The sequence below is a fragment of the Oncorhynchus kisutch genome, linkage group LG29 (assembly GCF_002021735.2).
Source record: "Oncorhynchus kisutch isolate 150728-3 linkage group LG29, Okis_V2, whole genome shotgun sequence".
Taxonomy (NCBI): Eukaryota; Metazoa; Chordata; class Actinopteri; order Salmoniformes; family Salmonidae; genus Oncorhynchus; species Oncorhynchus kisutch.
Window position 1 is genome coordinate 21001295 of NC_034202.2, and position 15174 is coordinate 21016468.

At 44.4% G+C, this 15174-nt stretch overlaps 1 protein-coding gene across 2 annotated transcripts in view; it reads right to left on the minus strand.

Moving 5' to 3' along the window:
* Positions 1–15174, minus strand: part of LOC109873601 (astrotactin-2) — a 476030-nt gene that overhangs the window by 286047 nt on the left and 174809 nt on the right. Inside the window, exons 1-4 of one of the 2 annotated variants that reach the window (XM_020465242.2) lie at positions 12807–13127; positions 11692–11799; positions 1009–1155; positions 384–551 (exon numbers count right to left, since the gene is read on the minus strand). In XM_020465242.2, coding sequence (XP_020320831.2) covers positions 384–551; positions 1009–1155; positions 11692–11799; positions 12807–12831 — 448 coding nt within the window. In that variant the 5' untranslated portion in view covers positions 12832–13127. Of the gene's footprint in view, positions 1–383; positions 552–1008; positions 1156–11691; positions 11800–12806; positions 13128–15174 lie in introns of those variants that run through there. The other variant, XM_031809054.1, reaches the window with a different exon arrangement.

Below are 15174 nucleotides of genomic sequence, written 5' to 3' on the forward strand. Positions count from 1 at the left end.
AAGGGGTCTCTGATAGGGAGTATCAAAGCTATCAGACAGCAAGTCTAAATGTCAAGCCCGGAGCTGTGCTAAAAGCACATTGAGATGATGTGAAGAGGAGGGTAATATTCTCCACACAGTACTCTGTGACATTGGCCACTCTTATCTGTTTGATTCTTAACAGGGGCTGGCAGGGGTTGAATGAGACCCAGAGCCTGAGATTAGCACTGAAGGTCAAGAGCAAATAAATGTATTTGCCGAAGAGATCCCATCAGCGGGTAACCCTCAGTCCAGCCCTGTTATATACCACCAAATCTTGAGACAATGTTCTGTTCCAAGGGAACTGTCTGGGGACTGCAGCAGGGACATATACGTGTCTCTCTCTCTGTGTGTGTGTCACTAACCTGTCTCTTGGTCACACAGCTGTTCGCAGGGCTCAGTGGTCCTCTGGCCACAGTAGTCTCTGACCCACTGGGTGGAGGAGTTAGTCTGGTAATAAAGGGTCAGTTTGGCAGGGTTCAGCCAGTTAGACACATCCAGGAAGCTGCCCATGCTCACCACAAAACTGCTTCCTGGAACCAAAAGAGAACAGAACACACTTCTACTCATCGCATTTATCTCAGCAGATCATGTAGTGTGAAGTACTACAGGATCATCCATCATTCACTGCTCAGTGTAACATATCCAGGTTTATTAGAGTGAAGATGTTTCTACTGCTAACAACCTGGCTGTTCTCTTCTTACTACAGTAGCTGGATATACCATAGAACTGGATATTCAATTATGCATTAGTTACAATTTGAAAATAATGAGCCTTAAAAAAGATCAATATTATAAGTCTTGTCTTTTGAAGATAAAATTTTCATTGAAATGTATCTACAGCACAATTAGCAACCTTAATGAAGGTATTGATGCTACTTCCACTGTAGACTATTTGCTTATTCTGTCAGCATGTATTCCCTGATGTAGTTTTGACACAGTGGGCATGTTTATGAGAGAACGAGAGAGAGAGTTGATGGGGGATACTGACCGTCGGCGACAAAGTGTTCAGGCACGTGGAGAGTGACCTTGACAGTGAGAGAGCAGGAGAGCTGTGTGCCGTAAACCACAGCCAGGACACACGTAGTGATGGTGATCAACGTCAGAGTGGCTTTGTTCATCGGACTGTGTGGACAACCTGAGGGCAGGGGAAAAAAAACTCAGGGTAAATGCAGAGAAAACATGCAAAATATGACTTCAGCTGTTAAGACACAACAAGAAATGTACTCAAAATGCACACAAAAAATTGGAACATGAAGGCTTCTCTTTTCTGAAAATGCCTCTTTAATCTGCGCCGTGGCTTAAAAGGATCACCAACATGTCAAAACCGCTGTAGTTGGACTAAAACTATCAAACAGTTTACTTTCACACACAATCTTCTTATCACCAAAAATGTACCTTGTTACACAAACGCTGGACGTTACAGAGGGTAGTGCGTACGGCCCCCAGTACATCACTGGGGCCAAGCTTCCTGCCATCCAGGACCTATATAATAGGCGGTGTCAGAGGAAAGCCCATAAAATTGTCAGAGACTCCGGTCACCCGCACGGCAAGTGGTACCAGGGTGCCAAGTCTAGGACCAAAAGGCTCCTCAACAGTTTCTACCCCCAAGCCATAAGACAGCAGAACAATTAATAATTTACATTGACCCCTCCCCCATCCCTTTTGTACACTGCTGCTACTCGCTGTTTATTATCTATGCATAGTCACTTCAACCCCACCTACATGTACAAATGACCTCAATTAACCTGAAGCCCTGCACACTGACTCGGTACCGGTGCCCCATGTATATAGCCTCGTTATTGTTATTCTTATTGTATGACTTTTTATTATTACTTTTTATTTGATTCTATTTGGTGAATATATTCTTAACTCTTCATGAACTACACTGTTGGTTAAGGGCATGTAAGTAAGCATTTCACGGTAAAGTCTACACCTGTTGTGTTCGGTGATGTGACAAACAAAGTTTGATTTGATTCATTCTAGCTTTGTGAAAAACAAACAAGCTAAAAACCCGTTAGCTTCCGGTTCCTGTAGATGCACAACGTTAGGTTGAGTTGTTGTGTTTTGATTGGAGTTTTGGCCATGAGCTCTGAACCATCCTGGGTTCTTTCTAAACTGATTTATGAACAGTACAATGGCTGGAGTCCAGCAGAGGCAATTCATTGCCATGATAAAAGATGAGTTAAGAAGGCCCAGCCTCTTTCCACCAGTACGACATCTAGTGTCGCTGATAAATTACACCATCACCTCTGACAGTGTTAGAGATGGCTTGTTTTGGATGCACTTTGGGTTTCTGTAAACTTCTCTCCACATTGGGGAGAAAGGGAGCTCCTATCTCCCATAGAGTGACATTTATCCTAGCAGGTAGGTGTCATACTAAGTGCTATCTTACCAGTCACCAAGGTGAGGGCAGAGCTGTTATTGAGAGTCAATTAACTGCCTGCTCTTTGCTTCTCAATGACGTGTAATGACACCACTTTACTTTTCCTTCCAGTTAAAGAATAGCTTGTTACCTTGAAATATACCTAATTTCAACTCCTGAAATCACATTTCTGAAAACATCCTTACACATATGGCTCATACAGTGCTTGTGTTACATTACAGTAGCTGCTATTTCCAGCAAATGGGGGAATGGTTGCTATGGAAGTGCTGGAAATTTTCACCTTAATTTCATAGGAAAAGATGGGAAAGTAAGGTGAAACATGATTCAGAACACCCACTAATGAGAATCTCAGTACAGTGGGGGAGTGGAGAAGTTAGACAAGGGGGATCTATGGATCTGATGCTGTGAGGCTCTTAGACTGAGCCTGATAAAAAACCACTTCAATCACTTGGGTGGATGGACAGTAATGATCCCCACTGCCTACATTCACTGGACTCATGTGTGTGTGTGTGTGTGTGTGTGTGTGTGTGTGCGAAGAGAGCCAGAGAAACAGGACAAGAGGGAAAGAGAGAGAGAGGGACAGAAATTGAGAGATCTGGATGTATCTAATGACCCTGCCATCTCAGCCGGACTGGAGCAGTAGGTGTCTATGACAACAGCTCCCCGGCAACTAATCTCATCTCTGCGAACACTCAGGAATGATTAGGTCTGTGAGGAGGCCCTCAATTACTGTAAAACCCCACAAAGTACACTAACAGATGCACACACACGGCCACACGCCCACACAGGGGATGATAGGTTGGGAACATATATATGGACGCTCACACACTCACACACACTCATTGACACACAAAACGGCATAAAGGGAAGCAAACACACATACACACTAGCCAACTGCAAACATAACTACATAATGCTAAATGCACACATGCACAGTAGGTACACACACACAAACAATCTGAATTTCTACCACACTCAATCAACTCCCTCTCTCTCTTTCACTCTGACTCGAGTCCCTCCCTCTGTCTGCCCTTCACACTTGTGTGCCTCCAGCTAATGCATTTTAACAAGTGTCCTTTTATAGAGAAGTCTGTAGTGCAGCCAACAGCTAAGATAAGCTTACAGGCATAATACTTGCAACGCACATGCTCCACCCACCTGAGGTCCTTTTCAGCCATCTATTTCCTGTGTTCGAGTGGTGCACAATCCACTTGTCACTTAAATGTGGCTGTATTGATTGCTTTCATGTTACGCCTGCGACTCTTTCATACTCTTGGTTGTGCCTGACGCTTTTTCCCCGTTAGCGTATCAACCACGGAAATGTTTTTAATGACCTGTCAAACACACTCCAGTAATGGCTGAAATGGGCTGAATGGAACACATTGTCTTACCATTGAATCTATAAGAACGCTAAAGCTTTGTCGTGTATTTAACTTATCTTGTCACTTACAACATAAGAAAGAGAAGAAAGATAACTTTATTTTGATGGGTATTCATTTCAAAAGGAATCATTTATTTGCTCTGAAATGAGAGCAACCTCTAAAAATGAACACTCGGATTATAGTGATATTATGAATGATCTCACAAACAATGTAACAATGTATGTATAGATAGGTGTAATCTGAGGGTATCATGCTATTGACACACTTGCTGAATTACGCAAGAGAATAGTATTTAATGAGGTGTGCAGGTAGACAGCAAGTGTTTGGTGGTTGCAGCCCTATTCCACCCATTTATGTAAATGTGTTCATTCATATATGCAAATATAGCACGGTGTATTAATCAAATGTTGCATACAAATATAAACCAAATACCTGGTACAATAAAAAAATGTATATATGATTGCATTAAAAAAAATACATTTTACAATAAATTGAATACCTGAAATACCACCAAAATCCCTGAACTCCATTAATTATTTGTCTGTGCCAGTAAAATGTTGTGTGTGCTATAATTAAATCAATATCAATTATAAATTCAAAAGGTTTGGAGTATCTGCATCCATTGTCCAACTGTTGCATTTATTATAATTGTTTTTAAAACCTTTTAACAATTTCAATGACCGTTGCTAATTATAAGGATAATAATTAACAATCTTAATTTGATCACTCTTTTGTTGCTGAGAATTTCCCTGCACAGTGAGAAATGCAAACTTGTAGTGATTTTGAGGTTTGATTTGACCTAATGAAAAATGGATCAACCCCTACAAAAATGGTCCATTCCTTATAATGCAAAGGCACACACTCACAAACATACAAAAAAGAAAAGGTGTGCAAGGACATTCGAAAACACAAACACACACACAGGCACAAAGGCACACACACAATACTATCAAATGCCCATTTGGTTATGCAGACTAAATCATGGCATCCATTAAGGCATCTTATTCAGCTTGCTTATCATTCAGACTCCATTTTCTTCAGCTCATGCATCTGCTGAGTGTCATGATGGTGCTAGAGATCCATCTTAACACCTCTCTGGGGATAACAATGTCTTCACTGCTTCCAGCTACACAAACAAATCCAAATATATACATTTCTACTTCAGTCGACTTAGTCCCTACCATGCTCCCCAACAGTCGCATTGCATTTTAACATCTCCTTCGCTGTCAGAAACAATCAATTGATCTGTCAGCCATATTTGCAGTTGCACTGTTATTTTTGCTGTTACTAAATTGTTCTGTTTTTAAAGTAGATTTGGAGTTCACCCAATGGTGAAAGATTCTTTGGTGGTAGGATTTTGCTTTTTCAATGGCTTCGGCTGCTTCAGTGGGGTAGCTGAACGTTGACAGAAGTCCCGAATGTACCTGCCAGGTACAACCCCAAATCAGTAAACACGGGCACCCTCATAGATGTCAACCTAACTAACTCGCCCTCCAAATACACCTCTGCTGTTTTCAATCAAGATCTCAGCGATCCCTGCCTCATTGTCTGAAACCGTAATGGGTCTGCGACCAAACGACCACCCCTCATCACTGTCAAACGCTCCCTGAAAAACTTCTGCGAGCAGGCCTTTCTAATCGATCTGGCCGGGGAATCCTGGAATGACATTGACCTCATCCCGTCAGTAGATGATGCCTGGCTATTCTTTAAAATGCCTTCCTCACCATCTTAAACAAGCATGCCCCTCTCAAAAAATGTTGAACTAGGAATAGATATGGTTGGTTCACTCCAGACCGGTCTGCCCTTGACCAGCACAAAAACATCCTGTGGCGTTCTGCATTAGCATCGAATAGCCCCTGTGATATGCAACTTTTCAGAGAAGTTAGGAACAAATATACACAGGCAGTTAGAAAAGCTAAGGCAAGCTTTTTCAAACAGAAATTTGCATCCTGTAGTACTAACTCAAACACTTCTGGGACACTGTAAAGTCCATGGAGAATAAGAGTACCTCCTCCCAGCTGCCCACTGCTCTGAGGCTAGGAAACACTGTCACCATCGATAAATCCACTATAATTGAGAATTTCAATAAGCATTGCTCTACGGCTGGCCATGCTTTCCACATGGCTACCACTACCCCGCTCAACTGCCCGGCACCCTCCACAGCACCCCGCCAAAGCCCCCACCATTTCTCCTTTACCCAAATCCAGATAGCTGATGTTCTGAAAGAGCTGCAAAATCTGGACCCCTACCAATCAGCCGGGCTAGACAATCTGGACCCCCTCTTTCTAAAATGATCTGCCAAAATTGTTGCAAACCCTATTACTAGCCTGTTCAACCTCACTTTCGTATCGTCTGAGATTCCCAAAGATTCGAAAGCTGCCGCGGTCATCCCCATCTTCAAAGGGGGTGACACTCTAGACCCAACCTGCTACAGACCTATATCTATCCTACCCTGTCTTTCTAATGTCTTCGAAAGCCAAGTTAACAAACAGATAACTGACCATTTTGAATCGCACCATACCTTCTCCGCTATGCAATCTGGTTTCAGAGCTGGTCATGGGTGCACCTCAGCCATGCTCAAGATTCTAAACGACATCATAACCGCCATCGATAAGAGACATTACTGTGCAGCCATATTCATCGACCTGGCCAAGGCTTTCGTCTCTGTCAATCACAACATTCTTATTGGCAGACTCGACAGCCTTGGATTCTCAAATGATTGCCTCGTCTGGTTTACCAACTACTTCTCTGATAGAGTTCAGTGTGTCAAATCGGAGGGCCTGTTGTCTGGACCTCTGACAGCCTCTATGGGTGTGCCACAGGGTTAAATTCTCGGGCCGACTCTCTTTTCTGCTCAATGCCATACAACTCTCCTTCTGTGGCCTCCAACTGCTCTTAAACGCAAGTAAAACTAAATGCATGCTATTCAATCGATCACTGCCCGCACCTGCTCGCCCGTCCAGCATCACTACTCTGGACGGCTCTGACTTAGATTAAGTGGACAACTACAAATACCTGGGTATCTGGTTAGACTGCAAACTCTCCTTCCAGACTCACATTAAGCATCTCCAATCCCAAGAAATCTATATCGCAACCAAGCATCCTTCACTCATGCTGCCAAACATACCCTCGTAAAACTGACCATCCTACCGATTCTCATATTCGGTGATGTCATCTCTCCAACACTCTACTCAACAAACTGGATGCAGTCCCATACACTACCCACCATTGCGACCTGTACAATCTCGTTGGTTGGCCCACGCTTCATACTCGTCACCAAACCCACTGGCAACAGGTTATCTACAAGTCTCTGCTAGGTAAAGTCCTGCCTTATCTCAGCTCACTGGTCACCATAGCAGCACCCACTCGTAGCACGAACTCCAGCAGGTATATCTCATTGGTCACCCCCAAAGCCAATTCCTCATTTGGGCGTCTTTCCTTCCAGTTCTCTGCTGCCCATGACTGGAACGAATTGCAAAAATCTCTGAAGCTGGAGACTCACATCTCCCTCACTAGCTTTAAGCACCAGCTGTCAGATCAGCTTACAGATCACTGCACCTGTACATAGCCCATCTATCTACCTACCTCATCCCCATACTGGTATTTATTTATTTATTTTGCTCCTTTGCACCCCAGTATCTCTAACTGCACATTCATCTTCTTCTGATCTACCATTCCAGTGTTTAATTGCTATATTGTAATTTCTTCGCCACCATGGCCTATTTATTTCCTTAACTTACCTCAGTTGCACTTACTGTATATACACTTTTTGTTTTATTTTGTTCTATTGGCTATGTTTTGTTTATTCCATGTGTAACTCTGTGTTGTTGTATGTGTCAAATTGCTACGCTTTATCTTGGCCAGGTCGCAGTTGCAAATGAGAACTTGTTCTCAACTATCCGACCTGGTTAAATAAAGGTTAAATAAAATAAATAAATAAAAATGATTCCGGGGTCCAAAATGTCCCGGGCTGGAACCCAGGAACATTCCTCAGGCCTGTAACCCTCCCAGTCCACGGGATACTGAGTCCCTCACCGGAACTGACGACTGGAGAGGATCCATCACACCAGGTAGGCTGGTTGTCCCGCTATCATGCGAGGAGGAGGCCGAGTGGCCGGAACCAGAGGACTGAACACCACAGGCTTGAGTCTGGAGATGTGGAAGGTGGGATGAACCCTCATGGACCGGGGAAGATGAAGACGACAGGCCACCTTGAACCTTGAATGGCCCAATGTACCAGGGAGCCAACTTCCTAGATTCCACATGTAGAGACAGATCCCTAGTAGACGACCAGACCATCTGGCCTGGATGCAGCAGGGGACCCGGGTGGCGATGATGGTTGGCCTGTCGTTGAACCCAAGCTGAGGACCTCAAGTATGCTGACCGAGCCCTCTTCCAGGTCCAGCGGCAATGAGAGATGAGGCGTTGAGCGGAAGGAACCGTCACTTCAATCTCCTGATCTGGAAACAGGGTGTGCTGATAACCGTACAACACCTGGAATGGTGACAGGCCAGTGGACGAACACTCAAGAGTGTTGTGTGCATACCCCACCCAAGGAAGGTGCTGACTCCAAGTTGCGGGGTTGGTGTACACACAGCACCGTAAGGCAGTTTCCAGATCCTGTTTCACCTGCTCAGTTTAACCGTTGGCCTGAGGGTGATAACCCGAGGACAGACTGGTTGATGACCCCAGAAGAGTACAGAATGCCCTCCAAAATCTGGAGGCAAACTGGGGGCCCTGGTCAATGACTATGTCCAGAGGAAGTCCATGAAGGCGGAAAACATGCTGAATGACTAGCTGAGCAGTCTCATGTGCAAATGGAAGCTTAGGCAGGGGAATTAAATATGTCATCTTGGAAAAGTGGTCCGCAATGACCAGGATGGCCGTGTGTCTCTCTGAGGATGGAAGGCCCATGATGAAATCCATAGAGAGATGGGACCAGGTTCGAGAAGTTGTTGTCTGTGGATGAAGAATCCCCAGAGGCTGCTGACAAGGAGTCTTGTTCCGGGCGCATGTCGGACAGGCAGCCACAAAGGTCCGAGTGTCCACCTCCGCCGAGGGACACCAAAACCTCCACCTCAAACTCAAATATTCGCTGCCCTCCCGAATGAGAGGTGGGACGCGACGAGTGAGTGGACCGTGCCCCAAGAGGAACAAAAAGTCTGTTCGGTGGACAGCCATCTGGAACTGCCTCCCTACCTACCCTACCTATCCCTCACTACAGTCTCTATACCCCAGGAAACAGGCGCGAGGATGAGCGACCTGGGGATGATGGATTCAAGCGGCCGATCCTCACTGGAGCTGTGGAACCTGCGAGAAAGGGCATTCGGCTTCACGTTCTTAGACCCCAGACGGTAAGATAACATGAAGCTGAACCGAGTGAAGAAGAGAGCCCTACGAGCCCTATGTAGGCCAGGTTCGTGGTCAGTCCAAACCGTAAAGGGATGTTCCGAGCCCTCCAACCAGTGCCGCCACTCCTCCAAAGCCAGTTTGACCGCAAGAAGCTCCCGATTGCCCGACACCATAGCCCGACGCCTGGAGGAGAAGGCACAGGGATGAAGCTTTTGGTCTTTTGCCGAGTTCTGAGACAGAACCGCCCCACGCCAACGTCAGAGGGATCCACTTTTACCACGAAGGGAAGAGAAGGATCTGCATGAACGAGAATGGGTGCAGGAGAAAACCGACATTTCAGGTCCTGGAATGCCTTCTCAGCATCAGGGGTCCAGCATACATGCCCAGCCGAGCCCTTGGTGAGCATTGTCAATGGCGCCGCCACAGCACTAAAGTTTCTTACAAATCTCCGGTAGAAATGAGTAAAACCCAAAAAACTCTGAACTTGCTTGACCGTGCTGGGTCACGGCCAGTTGCCAAGGCTCCTACCTTTTGGGAGTCCATCAGTACCTAGCCCTGGGACACGATGTACCCGAGGAAGGAGATCTGAGGAACGTGAAACTCACACTTCGGCCTTCAGGAACAAGTGATGAGCGAGGAGTGTTTGAAGAACCTGGAGGACATGTTCAACCATGGACTTGGAGAAGATGAGGATGTCATCTAGGCATACAAACACTAACTGGAAAAGGAAGTCACGCGGCACATCATTAACCAAGGCCTGGAAAACGTCTGGAGCATTAGTAAGTACAAACGGCATGACCAGGTACTCACAATGTCCATTAGGAGTGTTGAACACTCTCTTCCATTCATCCCCCTGTCTGATGCGCACCAGATTGTAAGCATTCCGTAAATCCAATTTAGAGAAAACCGTAGCTCCCTGGAGTCTCTCAAAAGCTGATGACATAAGAGGAAGGGGGTAACGGTTCTTGATGGTAATGTTATTTAAACACTGGTAATCGATACAGGGATGTAATCCCACATCCCGTAATTCCAAAAAACCCGCTACTGCAGGGAAACGTTGATGCCTGCAGTTCGAAGACCAGCGAACATTGGAGCAGGAACCCATGACACCTCCCAGCATGCCTCTCATAGCGCTCCAGTGCCGGGAGATGAGGCTCCCAGGGGGAGGAAGACGATGAGCTGGTAGGAAGCAGAGGGTTAGAAACCGCCACAAGTGCAGCAGCAGCTGCTCCTGTCTGTCCGGTCTGTAGAGTGAACACAAGAGTTCCTAAATCCTCCGACAATGTCTTCAGGCACACCTCATGGCAACCAATCACTGCGCGCCTCATGGCAACCAATCAAGTGGTGGAGCTCGGAGTGTCCCGCGGACAACGGAGAAATCTCTGCTGGGTCCATTTTGCTCAGGTCTACTGTGACATTCATGCTAGTACGAACTCGGACCCAGGCACAGAGAAACACAGCAGGTAGAGGTAAGGGTAAATCCAGAATATTTACTTAAGGTCTTCATAGCAAAACAACAAAGCAAGGGCACACGAGAACACTGAACAAAACATGAGACCTGAGCAACTGGCCCAGTCCACAGAGGAACCTGGTGATCCCAATAAGGCCAATCAGGGTCACCTGGAAACTAGAAGTAACCAGTGGCAACCTCAGATAGTACACTCAAGGGAGAACCTGAGTTGTGACAAAAGGTCCCCATCAGAAGCCAGTGCTGCCCCTATTTCAAAGTAATTCCTGTCCTATAGTGGAAATGTTAATTTAGCTTCCACCTCCGAAAAATGATCCAGGCTGCTAATAAATATTCACGAATTTGGGGTGGGAACATTGTGGTGATTTCCACATCACAACAAATAACAAGAAATAACAAGAAATAGGGCACTGAAAGCTGTCAGTGTAGCTAGCTAGCATGCTAACCTTATCTAGATAGCTAATGTTATCTGTTGTTGCTACACCGTATTCAAAAGATTAGCCAGCTGGCTGTGCTATGGCTGTTTCTGGAGCTGGATTTGTCATAATCATTTAGGGAAAACTTTGCCACAGATGTATAGGGGAAACCAGTATCTTTGACTTTGTCATACATTGTGGCCGCAAATCTGCTTTCTGATTAATAAACAATGTCATGTTGGTGGGTGGTAACATTCAAATAAAACCCAGCCCTGAAAAAAAAACACACTGAAAACTATTAGCATGTCATATCACAGGGAAAACACTGCACTGGCACAGAAATTATATGAAGTTACCATTTCTGAGTTCCCACTTCAACCTCAAATATATCATACAGTGACTTGACTTAAATCATTATGCAACATCGTGGGTTAGCTATGGGCATTGTCTTTCAGTTGAAAAAAAGTGCATTTACACTCGTGGGTGTTTTAAGAAAGCACATAGCAGAAAATGGGAAATTACTCTTGAAATCCACTTTGATTGAATTATAGCCGTAGTCGTCTCTTTCCACACACATCTATGAACAATGACATACACATGCGTGTTCACAAACACACACGTTAACGCACGCACACACATACAGACACACCCAGGCCTTCTCCAGTCTCACCTCTGCTGCGTCGGCGTCCCCTGTGCTGCTCTGTGTAGAACTTCAGCTGGGTCTCATCATCACCCTCTGACCCAGAGTCTCCTTGGCGACCAAACACACTACCAGCCACTGGAAGAGGAGGGGAAGAGGGAGAAAAAGAGGAGGATGAACAGTGTGGAGGACTATATTGTTTCAAAAATGTATTGTGTACCAACACTGACAAGAGGCTTCAATATAATCTAAAAGCAGGACATCATTGGGAAACACATTCTTTCCATCACTGGGAAAGAATATGAGGCTCTTGACATTATTTCAATGACAACTTGAGAATTTATGAAAGACAGTGAATTCAGTTATTTTCACCATTGAAAAGAGCAGTGATGTGGTAATGGAGAATGGTTGAGAAGTAATATCATGTTTTGATATGTGGGTTAGTTATCCATCCCGGGGAGAATGAGGTGAACTAAGGACAGAGGTGAACAGACTGAAATTTTAATACCCAGACACCTGTTCAAAACCATTGGCTGTACCACGACTGAAACTGCCATTACAGTGTCTGTCTGGAATGGACTCACAATGTATTTTTGTTTGACAGCTAGTTTCAATCAATAACACACCACATTAAACCAATTTTCTTTCAATGTTCCCTCTTCCCTCAGCCACCAACTAAGCCTATACAATACTCCCTGACCCATCAAGATCCACTTATCCAAAACAAATGGTAGACTACAATAAAGCAAACATAATTCTTTAGTTTTCAATGACCCTGAATTTCCCACCCACAACATTTAAGTTATTTAGCAGATGCTCTTATACAGGACCAAGTAGGGTTAAGTGCATTGCTCAAGGGCACATCAACAGATGTTTCAACTAGTAGGCTCAGGGATTTGAACCAGCAGCCCTTCGTTAACTGGCCCAACTCAATCCACCGCTAAGCTACCTGCAGGCCACTGAAAGTAAACTGCATTATAACGCTACTAAGTGTTTACTCTAAGGCCTATTCAAAGTTTCTCAACTCATCCTAAAAGCATTTTGCTTAAATCTAATCTCTCAAGGACTACAAACACAATCTCACCGTAAAGAAGAAAGGCTGTGAGAAACTAAAAGCACAATTACCACAAAATGCCTAGGCTTACCTGTCTTTGGGGCAAGCCGTTTCATGTTGTGTTGTGAATTAGTAAATCTACTTGAAACACCGGATTAAATGTGCCAATTTGCCGCCTCGCGGAAAAGCGCACCAAGGAGACAGGAGCGCATCGAGCTTTCACAAGCGGGTCCTTGGAATGAATTATGTTTAGGGAAAACAAAATTAGCCTTTCCATCATTTAGGAATTTGATGGCAAGGTTTTCTTAGATGTCTCACTTTGTGAAATGTTCAGGCTGGCAGGACAATTGAACGCTTTGGAATAGACAAGCTGTTTGCCTGATTGCATGGCCTCGATTGGTGCACACTTCAAGGTGTGTTATGGAGGGGAGCACTTGAAAGGCATGCTCCCCTTTAACCACTGAATAAAGCTATTGCAGCACACACAAAATGCATGATGAACTGCAGAACCAGAATGCAGCAGGAAGCCTTAGGACAATAAGAGACCAAACCTTCACCATAACAAAGAGAAACAATATACACAAAGTATACCAAACATTAAGAACATCTTCCTAATATTGAGTTTATAATACCCATAAAAACCTGAACAAAAATATAATAGCAACATGCAACAATTTCAAAGATTTTACTGATTTACAGTTCATATAAGGTAATCAGTCAATTTAAATAAATGAATTAGGTTTATGGATTTCACATGACTGGGCAGGGGTGCAGCCATGAGTGGGCCTGACAGGGCATAGGCCCACCCACTAGGCAGCCAGCAAATCAGAATGAGTTTCACCCCACAAAAGGGCTTTAGTACAGAAATACTCCTCAGCTCATGAAACATGGAACCAACAATTTGCATGTTGCTTTTATATTTTTGTTCAGTGTATTTGTATAAAAGTCACCTTATCCGAGAGAGATTCACACAGTTATCAAAGCGTCATGGGTAAGTCTACATGAAACAGCCCTTATTTTAAGTGTTTATAAAATCCCCTAAAGGAAAAAAATATGGTACAAAAACGATTGGAACCATTTCCCTCTTTGACTGCTAGGTTGTATGGGTATTATAACTCATACTGTGGTACTCTTTGATGGAAAAAGTTGTGTGTCAACTGTAGGGTTCCCATGTTGCTGGGGATCGGAGGTGTCCGGTGCGAGAAAGGCAGGTTGCGGTGGCCAGGGTCACAGAAGCAGGTTGAGGTGGCCAGGGTCAGAGAGGCAGGTTGAGGTGGCCAGGGTCAGAGAGGCAGGTTGAGGTGGCCAGGGTCAGAGAGGCAGGTTGAGGTGACCAGGGTCAGAGTCAGAGTCAGAGTAGTGCAGAAGATGTCGTATTCTGAGGCAGTAAAGAAGGGAGGGGAGGGTGGATCAAGGGTGAGGGATTTGGAGAGTATCAACAGTATGTGAATAGTAGATCTGTGCCAGAACAGGGGGACAGGCAAATGAGTGAAATACAGCACCAGTCAATACATTTGAGTCTGCCTAAACCATAGGCATGTTCCCTCATTCTCTGAACATTTGTTTCTCGTTCTCTCCATCCCACAGTGTTCATGTTTAACACACCGTATTCTAACATGATGCATACATTTATACCCAATTTTACAGCACATTGAGTCCTTTCCCAAATAAACCAGTTTGTAGGCAACAAAGCAAAATAATGACTGAAACTTTTCCCGAAAAAACTTTTAACTACAAGTCAAATCTTTATGAGGCAGACAGTCCTTCACGAGTTATGGCTTGTAATATTCATGCAGTCAATAAAATAAGGTATTTAATCTACCTTTGCTTGACGTTTGCCAAGAAAAAAAGGTTTGGGTGAGACTTAGTGATAAAATACCTCTCCATCATTGGCAATAAAACCAGCAACGCTTTCGAGGAACAGTAGGGCATATTTCAGATCAGGAGAAACACAATTTCCTACGTGTCTGTCCAACTGTGACATCTGACAACAGAAATAGGTAACTTATGTCAGTGTGATGTTTTATCTTTTCCATTATTACACCAATACAGAATTGTGCTCCCTTTCTCAAAATAGCTGAGAAAAACAAATAGCCTACAGCAGTGGGCAAAATAGATGATCATAGAATATTCAAACAGTAAATGTTGGTGGAACATTTAGAGGGGTGTTCCTGAAGAACTCAAATGCCATGCTTTTTTTCTGCCCTTAGTTACATAATGTAAGTGGAGATTCATCACCCTGAGCTGCTTAATTCAGTTAGAGACCAATACCTTCTTTTTCCTTAAGCACCGTCTGCCGCCTGCATTTCGATTTCTGTCACGTACAATTAGGGGGAGGATTGATGAGGGCTTTAATTGTTTCATTGTGAGTATCCAGGGAATGGAAAGGATAGCTGAGGCCAGACCTATAAGTTGTTACCTCTGATGGAATGGGAAATGTCATAGAGCCATTATCCATT